Source organism: Phlebotomus papatasi, chromosome 3 (assembly GCF_024763615.1).
Source record: "Phlebotomus papatasi isolate M1 chromosome 3, Ppap_2.1, whole genome shotgun sequence".
NCBI classification, from domain to species: domain Eukaryota; kingdom Metazoa; phylum Arthropoda; class Insecta; order Diptera; family Psychodidae; genus Phlebotomus; species Phlebotomus papatasi.
This window is the reverse complement of record NC_077224.1, coordinates 72,016,026-72,026,006: the sequence shown is the minus strand read 5'-3', so window position 1 is coordinate 72,026,006 and position 9,981 is coordinate 72,016,026. Positions and strand designations below refer to the sequence as shown.

The window sequence follows — 9,981 nt, the reverse complement described above, 5'->3', positions numbered from 1 at the left end:
ATTGCAACTGTCAATTTAAATTTATTCAAGAATTTCTTTCATTTTGAAATTTATTAAATGACAAGAATAAATTTAAAAATTTAGTAATATAATTTTGAAAGACTTTTTGCATACATAATTAAAAGAAAAGACTGTATTTTAAATTTGTATGATATCTTCAAAATTTAAATTTGACAGAAATGTCACTTTGACATTAGAAAAATTGCAGCAAATTACGAAACGGTTATTAAAAATTGTTCTGAGGGATCCAGGTGATTCCATTCCTATAATTGAAATGCGAAACATTGTATTTTTTATCAGCTAGTACCATGTAATAATTTAGGAGTAAGTCTTAAATAAATTGAATTGAGTTGAATTAAAAACCAAAAATAATAAGTAAGATAAAAATAAACTATTAACTAACAGTTACCCATGTTATCCAGATATCCAGTTATCCAGTTGAATAAATGAAGAATGAACAAAATAATATAATTTTAGTTATGCCTCATAAATACAAGATAGAAAGCACATTAGTGATGGCTCCGGCACACCTTTTAGATCGGGAGAATTTCATGCGATCGAAATTTCCATCCCTTTCTTTCATAAAAGTATATGTCTACCCTACTCTTTTGCACTCTTATTCTTATTTTGAATATTACACTAAATTAAATTTAGTTCAGTCCAATTTGGATTCGACAGAGCAGAAACAGACTTACGATTTTTTTTTAGAGTGAAAGGGACGCAAATTTTGATTTCATGAAATTTTACCGATCTAAAAAGTGTGCCGAAGGCATGAAAAATAAAATTTGATTAATTTTAATTAATCTGGCACGCCTTTTAGATCAGGAAAAATTTGTGAAATTAAAATTCAGATCTCCTCCATTCTAACGCTTCGCTTATGTATATCCCAATATTTCGTACTCTGCTTCTTCTTCTTCTTTTGAACATCACACTAAATTAAATATAATTCAGTCCAATTTTGTGTACAAAAGAGTTCGGATGAACGTATGCAAAACTTTTAATAAAGAAAGTGACGTGAACTTTAGGATCAGAACAATCGTCATGCAAAATTTGTCCAAAATGAAAATACAGATTTTGCTTTAATATAAAATATTCAAAATTCATTCATATAAATTACATCAATTTTTGTAAATATTAATATTTACTGCCCAACATCTATTACTAAATAATAATAATAATAACCTCAAGACAGAAAAAGTATTTCATATAATTGTTCGTAAGTGTGTGAATTCCCACTGAAGACTTACAAAAATGTTCATAAATCGTATAGAGGAAGTGCTCATAATTTTCGAGAGGGTGCTTGTATGCATCAATGTTCTAAGTTTGAAGTGCGATATTTTCAATACTAATTGATTTTTTTTTGTTACTCTATTTTCTTGGCAAGTAGTTTATCGTCTTTGTTTTTACTATAATTAGTCTTAATACGTTTAAAAATTAATTGATTTGTAGAGATGAGTTTGACTGTAATTTTGGACACCTTGTCTATAATTCTGGATACTGTGCTTGTAATTTTGAACAGAAAATTCGCCACAATAGGATGCCCATTGATCTACATTTCAAGAACTTATCTTACCAAGTCTGCTTCCTGTTTATATAAGGGAACCGTAGAATGTCAAAACAATTCATTAAAGTGAGTTGACTTCGGTACCTCATGTACACGCGGATTCGCTCATTGGCTGGCCATTCCGGAAGCATTTTAAGGCTTTTCTCACTACATCTATTCCGTAGAGATGATGGCCCATTGTTTCTCTAGGCATTTATACAACTTAGTCATCTTAAAAGTTAAAACTTTCAAAATTTCGAGAAAAAATACCTGTCCAAAACAACAAGAATCACCTGACTAGTGAAATTCTAGGAAAAGTGCCCATTTTTCACACGAAAAACGTAATTCACAAAGCAAATCTCACTTCAGATCAAATGATCAAATCATTTTTAACATGAATCAACACAATATACAATGAATATTCAATAATATCACTCAAAACTATTGCAGAGAAATTAGTGATACTTCACCACAGCCAAATAAGACTGAAGTAAACACGAAGTACTCTCATATTTCTCGTAAGCAATTGCTCACACTGAATTTTCAACAAAGCAATTTTAACTCAAATCATATTCAAAATTTAACGAACTAAGTATTAAAATCATCCAAAAAGAAAAAAAAATATTTAGATAGAATTCATCATCAAGTATTGAAATAAAAAGCAATAATTTTAATCAATTTATTTTTAGTGTTCAATTTTACCCTAAAAGTGTCCAAAATTACAAGCTGTCCAAAATTGTGAGCTCTTCCATTAATCCACTGAAAAGTTCGTAAAACTTGACCTTTTCACAAACATAGATCGTTACATGATCACTTGACGAGAATTTTTTGTTCTTTTCCAAACATTTTTTCGTAAATGTTCGTTAAATTTTGTCACTTGTTTGTAAATCTTTGCTAGACAAATAAAAAAACGTATGAAAGAATGTTTGTAAAAGAACAAAAAATTCTCGTGAAGTAAATCATATTACGAACTTATGAACAATATTTGTGAAAAAGTACAAATTTTTACAAGCTTTTTATATTATACAACTTACGAGCGTTTCGTAAGTCCCCAGAGAGAATTCATAAACATTTACGAAAAAAATAATTTATGAAATTTTTTTCCTGTGTATCATAAAAAATTTATGCAAAAATTGAACATCGATTTTCATGCCCATTTGCAAAAAAAAAATCTGAAACATTTTCCATTTTGCAGAAGAAAATATCTCACAGTGTGCAGATAACATTTTGAAAAAAAAAATTATCGACAAAATATTTTTTTTGACAAAATTAAATAGGTGAAAATCGAGTTTTATTCAAATAAATGGTTAAATGAAGTTGAAGTCCGTAGGGGGAGATGGGGGTACTTTGAGCAGTGAGGCTATATTGATAGGATTTTTTCGCATATTTCTGAAGGAAACTGGGCTTTTACGTATATAATTTAATTTAGCTCAAGAAAACAATTTTGGAACTAAATAAAATAATTCTAGGGCTCAGTTTGCTTTAAAAATATGCGGAAAAATTGTATATCAATGTAGCCCTACAGCTCAAAATTGCCCCACCTCGCTCTATCTTTTCTTGGTACCATGAATGTTCCCGCAATAAAGATGTTCAAAATAAATGAACTTTTACTGCTCTAAAAGCCATAAACAATTTTTGCATGGTTTAGAGATCTTAAGAGTTGTCGTTAAGGCAATCTTCTAAAACTCCGTTAAAAGTTACAAAACCTCCTCTAAAACCATCAAGTTATAGAGTTAGAGAACAATCTTTGACAAAAAGTATTGTATTTCTAGATGAAGAGAGCTTTTTTTCCAAGTCCTTTTAGTGAGATGAAGTGTATAAGGATGTAGAGAATGAGAAATTTAATTTCCGTATAATTTATGAGTGTACAATAGAAAATCGCCAGAGCAATTCCATCCACCCCAAAAACGTTGTACATGAAGGAAAAACAAATATAAACTGGTGCATCCCCCTCAAAGCCCAACCCATGGAGTGAGAGACGATGAATTTTCCATTGTACCTTTTGTGTAAGGGAAACCCACCCAAACCCCCTATTGGACTCTCGAACCATAATTTAGCCAGGGTGCTTTCACTCCATGCAATATGTTATTGTGCAGTTTAACTTTATACATGTTAACAGGGACAAGAAACGAATTATTCATATAACTCGTGTTATTTCTTGTAAATGTGCCTTCTATTCTCATGTTAACTCCAAAAGCATCATCAACACATTGTTCTCCCAGCAACTTTTGCAGCACACACACAACGACAAGAGCTTCAAACTAATTTATTAAATGTTACACCCTCGCTTTTCTTTTCTCTCAAATTTTCACTCAGTAACGAGCTTTTGGTATAGAGAACCAAAAGTCATGCAGCAATTTTCAACTTTGACTGCATTAAATAGAGATGCACACGCGTGCTCAAAAGTCCCTCACTCTTGCCGTACGATGAATTTTTTTTATCGGTTTACCGGAAACTTTTTCAGTGGCTTAGCCATTAGGATGAATCCTGGAGCAGAGTCAATGAAGCATCGTATGCACATTTACACAACACAACACATTGCACACCGTACATCCCCCGGATCCTGGCACCATCATCTTCCAATTCAGCTGGTGTTATTCTTCATGGCGACACAGAAGGTGCAAATACTCGTTCGACTGTGCTCCATTAACTTCTCCTCGTCATCCTCATCGTCCTCCCGATGGAAGTCCAAGCAAGATGGATGGAAGGATGATGGAGTCGTCACATACACACATGGTTGATTGTAATTTCCTACAAATCACACCAAAATTACATTTTCAACCGAGCAAGAAATAAAAAATAAAAATTCAAGACGTTTTTCTCATTTACCGTGTTAAAAGATTTTAGAAGAAAATCTTTAAAATATTTTTTCCAATACCTCTATCACACCTTTTAGATTAGGAAAATTTCGTGAAATCAAAATTCACATCTTTTCCTTTTCAAACATATGTCTATCGCTCTTTTTTAAACTCAAGATTAGTTAAACCTAAATTTAATTCGACATTCAAAATTAGAAAAAGAGCGCGAAAGAGTAGGATAAACATATGCAAAGAGTATGAGAAATGAAATTTTCCTGATCTAATGCCCTAGACACACTTACGATTTAAGCCGAGAGTCGAGAGAATTGGGAGACAATATGACAGATATCCGCTTCATTATTCGAATGGATTTTTTGAATTTGTTCAACGTCTCCAGATCCAGAATTATAATACAAGTAATTTTTGTAGAATTACAATAAAAGTTTTAAAGAACATTAAAAAGACATAATCCTCTCGTTCAGTAATAACCTTCCCGATTTGAGAGCTCTCTCCGGTTGAGGTTTTTCCTTTACCGATTCGAAGGTATATCAGAGAGAACTTACCTAAAAACTCGTTGGAAGTTCGAACTTTTATACCGACGAGTTACACAAAAATGAGCAAGTTCCTAAAAAGGACATCTCTTTGAGTGAAAGTGCAATTAAGACGTTCTGCCATCCTGAATTTCCACAAAACTATCCAAAAATTCACTTTTTGCAGCAAACGTTTGCACACTGTTGCCGACATTCTTGACGATTGAAGTGTCAAGAATATCGAAATTCGAAATTTCAGAACAATCAGCGCTAAAGCGGCGAGTACGTGAACTTGCACTTTAGGCTTCCGGTAGATTTTCGAATGGGTTTGGCTTGACTTTGGAGTGGCTTTTTCTCTTCGAAAGGTTATTACTGAACGCAGCCAATAAAAGACTAAAACATCACAGGATAATACATTCTCATTGCTGAAGACACATGCATACATGACCTCAAAATTATTTTAAATGTGACCGTCGATAACTCGTCCGGATTACGCCTATCCGGATTAGAGAGTGGGCACTGTACATCTCCATCAGTTTCTGACTAATCCGTCACTCGCTTTAAGCCATAACCGGCTTAGTTAATGGGAAACTAATGGGAATTTAGCCAAAGCATGATTTTGTTTATAAATACGCTTAAATCTCTTGAGTTAAGTCGTAAGTGTATCTAGGACATAATAGAGGTGACAAACCCTAAGGGGAAAGTGGGACATCTTTGAATTTAAGATTTTTCACCTATTTTTAAATTGGACTGAGCTATATCATAATCTAATTTAGCTTCTCAATCTGCTTATGAAGCCATTGTATCATGATAAAGCTCAATTTTATTTAAAAATAGGAGAAAATGCTAATTTCAAAGGTGCCCCACTTTCCCCTAAATAAGTAGAATGTTAATTATTATTAAGTGAAAGAAGTATATTTTAGGTCTTTCTAAAGAGTTTCGACAGAGTCCAGAAACAAAACTTATATTTAGGTTATCATATTTAAGATAATACAACTGGATCAGCAGAACTTCAATTTGTATCAAGAAAAAAAATCACAAGACTATTTTTTACTTAAAGACAATAAACACATTCTTAAAACTAAAAAATCAATTTACTTCACTGAAATTGTGAATGAATTCTTATAAAGTTGCATATTACATTACAGTGTTTTTTCAAATAGTTATAAAACTTTTAAAATATATTTTAATTAATAACTAATTAATAATATCTAATAGAAGTAATATGAGAATAACATTCTATACGGTCTTTAGACCTAAGGCTTAACCAAATTTTGGAAAATTTAGCCAAGCAAAAATGTTGAAAAAATATGTTTACGCAGTATTGTATTAATTATAAGAATTGAGTTAATATATCTTGAATTAATACATCTTGAGTTAATAGGGGAAAGTATCCATGCTTTGCACGGTCCCAAGCTTTACAATGACTAAATTTTTCCATAGGAAAAATTCTGAATAAATGCGACTCCCCAATATATTATAAAAAAAGACACTTTTCCCTAGTTTTTAAAATATAGAAGAGATAAGTCACATGTATTGAAAAACATACAAAAAATTTAGTCATGTAAAGCTTGGTACATGTAAAACATGGGTACTTTCCCCTATATATCAGCACGATTTCTTGTTGACTAGAAAGCCCAGACATTCGAGAACTGGCTAAACTTCTAAACTAAAGACTGTTTAAGAGGAGGTCTCAATAATATTCACTTCAGGATTATGCTAAAAATAGGAGGGACGACAAACATTCATATTGTTTTATTATATAAAGGCTGTTACGATAATTTTTCTATGATATGCCTTTTTTATTAGAGTTATAAACATTTACTTTTCTTCAAGTGAATTTGGGATACAAAAACTGGAGTTACGACAAATGCTGATTTAACTAACGAGTTAAGGCGGGAAAAAATAGCACCAGGAACAATAGCTGAAAAAATAGCACCAACAATATTTGCATATTACGACATTACAAATTTTCTTGGTGCATAAAAGCATTTCGAGCGGTTTCTTTTCGGTTCTGAAAATGTGCATAATCCCGGAACTCCTTATATATGTCACTTAACATCCAAATATCTGCCAGAAAACAATTTTAACCTACTTTAGTAGTCCTCCAATGATGTAAGAATAATTGCCCAGATTAAATAATGTGATTAAATTATGAGGTCGTGCACGGAAAATTTGACAACGAATCGATTTTGATAATATTTTCCTTATAATTCTTTCTGGATTATAATTCTGAGAGACAAGTTCTTTTCTTAGATGGTTACACATGCACATTAATGGAGTTTGTAATAATTTAGTAAAAAAATTAAAGTCAATTATTACCGTGAAGACACGCTTTTGATACCGTCTCTCCATCAGCAAGCTCCTACAATAGATTATTTTGCACAATAATCATTTGTTAATCAATAAATGGCTAGTTTCCAAATTTGAAAGATATATCTTCAGTTCCAATGCGTTAATTAATAAAACGCATTTAATCGCACGTAATCTGTTAAGTTTTTTATGACTTCACTCCGCCTAAGACCAATTTTATATATATATCGTTTTCAAGAGTATTAATATTTTCAAACACAAAAAGGTGTTATAAAGTTTGAAGTTTATAGAATTTCTAATTTTATTAATAAAAAGCTGAAAAAATACACTAAACTTGTTCTTTAGAAATTCGTAAAAGTTATGAGAAATCTTTAAACAGGAATAGACCCCCTATTTCAAAATTATCATAAATGTATTTGCATGAAAAAGGCATTTACCAGTGAGAAGAATAGCTGCCAAATGTGAAATATAGCTCTTGGCCAGTCTCAGAGTCTCAATCTTGGACAATTTTCTATTCTTCGGCTCAGTGGGAATCAGGAGTCTCAGAGTATTGAAAGCAGAATTAACACTGAAGGATAAGCAAAAGGATAGTATTGAGATACTGTCGTCGGAATGTCTGCGGATGTGCACGCGAAATGGCCTCTGGAGATACCTGTGTGTTCTGTACCTCTCCCTAGCATTGGCCTGATACCTTTGTTTAGCCGGCAGAGATTGACAGGCACTTCCCAGGGTAGCCTCATCGAGAACTCCGTAAAATTCACCAACGACAAAATCATAATCCATCCCGGGATGATTCACACTCTGAGTCTAGACACAAACTGATGAAGTATACTCACAAAAGCCTCAACAACTCTTGCTCTTAATGTGCACAAATTGTGGGTGTTTTGTGGCCAGCATTTGAGGCATTTTCTCTGGGCAATAAATATTTCTGCACTTAACGAGAAGAAGACGAGCAAAACAATCCCCTGTTTGTTTACCCATCCTCCCGGGATGAAACTTAATGAGTGGCTCATTTAGTCTTGTGAACAACTGATGATGCTGATTGGTAAAACACTCCTCGAGACATCTGCTTATCTCATCCGATGCGACTGATTTAAAATTCTGTTCAGTATTTTCTTCCATACAAATTACTCCACAGACGTTAAAGACCATCTTGCAATCTTTCCACTCTGCGCTGATAAATTTCCTTCAAACTGAGAAGGGGATGAATTAGTTATAAGATTTATCGTATTTGTTGGTGCAACATATTTTTTAACGTTCTTTTGTGACTCTTTAAAGATTGAATTAAATCTTCCAAGATGGATTTATTGTCATTCTACTGAAAATCTAGACTGAAATGCCGCTAAACTCGGGTATAAGTATGGATTTCAGTGAGAGAGAGATAAGATTAAAAAGAGAACTGCTGTAATTCCTTGTATATTAAATATTTTGTTAAAAGTAATTATACAGTGTTTTATAACACTAAAAGAAACTTTTATCTGTTGCATGTAACTCTACTTTATTATGTGGGAGGTATCTTAATGCCCAACCTACTAAACATTTGTTGCGCCGCCTCCGTACCAATTCAATCTTCGAAAAAAATATTATATTCATTTTAAATATTTTTCTATGAAGTTTCGTTAAATACTCAACAAAGAAAAAATTGAAAAGTGGAAATACAATAAAATATAAACATCATAATATATAATTAATAAGAATAATGTATTAACAAATACACCGGCCCTAATTATCAAGAATTTTCAAATAGGCGTGGCCTCTTTTTTAACGATGTGACTTTTAAGAATAACCTAAAAACAAACTTCAGATTTCTTAGCTTGAAAGTGGCATCAAACCTCATCTATGAAATGAAAAATTGAAAAAAATAATATCCTTGATGATATCCTTAATATGATTAATATCATTGTTGTGCAAAAAAATAATGCATATTTTTATTATTATTAAACTTCAAGTAATTTTACTTTTTTCAAAGAAGTCACTATCATCATTAATTTCTTTGCATAAATTATTCAGGAGATCCAAAGGTACTTTTATTGTTTTTAACAGATGTAGTACGACTCAAATAAACACCTCTAGGGTGTCTTGATCTATAGGGGTAATCGATGACCAGAAGTCGATATCTATTACCAGCTTAAAGATTAATCAATTACAATTATTACACCGATTCATTACCAATTGAAACTACTTCAGCCGAATTGAAAATTTCAAAATCCTGCGAAAAAAAATCCACATTTAAGCAAATCGGTTGAGAAATAAGCCCTGCACAATAGTATATTTTCTCCTTCTAAGTTTAAGCTATAGGGTGGAGTAACCACTTATTGCTATGTTTAGGAAAAATAGGAATTAATTTTATTATAACTTTTGGAACCCTTATTACAAGATAACTCAAACTGTACGCAAAGTTGCTTAGATGTATTGGCTGCATATTCGTGTAAACAATAGTCCTAGAATTTAACCCTGGACTACATAAAAAACTGATTTTCATTAACAATGCAAAAATAACCATTTCATCGCCACTTTTTACCACTTTTCGCCAGTTCTGTAACCACTTCTCGCCACCCACTTGAAAAAGTTCAATCTCTATTATTTTGGGCAATTATTATGCAAAGAATACATTCAGTATTTCTCTTTCCTCATGATCACTGAGAATGAGAAATCAAACTATTGGATTATTGCATAAAGTAAACAATGCAGATTTGACAACTGAGAATCGACGAAGTGAAGTTAGCGTCGCCTATTGAAAAGAAATGGCGACAGGTGGTAAAATCATTCCAAAATATTACCACTTTTCGCCATGACT

General features: G+C 32.2%; 1 protein-coding gene across 2 annotated transcripts; it reads right to left on the bottom strand.

Annotated features, from left to right (window-relative positions):
- Positions 1-3,834: 3,834 nt before the first annotated feature.
- On the bottom strand, positions 3,835-7,984 carry LOC129807706 (basic helix-loop-helix transcription factor scleraxis). Of its 2 annotated transcripts, none has more exons than XM_055857153.1 (3): positions 7,837-7,984; positions 7,622-7,752; positions 3,835-4,294 (listed from the first exon to the last, which is right to left on the bottom strand). In XM_055857153.1, the coding sequence occupies exons 1-3, from the start codon at positions 7,965-7,967 to the stop codon at positions 4,128-4,130; spliced, it is 429 nt and encodes a 142-aa protein (XP_055713128.1). In that variant the 5' UTR covers positions 7,968-7,984; the 3' UTR covers positions 3,835-4,127. The 2 variants fall into 2 exon arrangements, with proteins under 2 accessions (XP_055713128.1, XP_055713130.1); XM_055857155.1 differs by having other exon boundaries at positions 7,876-7,984.
- Positions 7,985-9,981: the final 1,997 nt, after the last annotated feature.

Excerpts from the sequence above, each read along its gene's own strand:
- LOC129807706 (XM_055857153.1), bottom strand. The coding sequence starts at position 7,967 with ATGGATTATGATTTTGTCGTTGGTGAATTTTACGGAGTTCTCGATGAG. Across the intron at positions 7,753-7,836 it reads GAGAGGTACAGAACACACAG|TGTTAATTCTGCTTTCAATA; the intron begins GTATCTCCAGAG and ends CTTATCCTTCAG. Across the intron at positions 4,295-7,621 it reads GGCAGCTATTCTTCTCACTG|GAAATTACAATCAACCATGT; the intron begins GTAAATGCCTTT and ends TGTGATTTGTAG.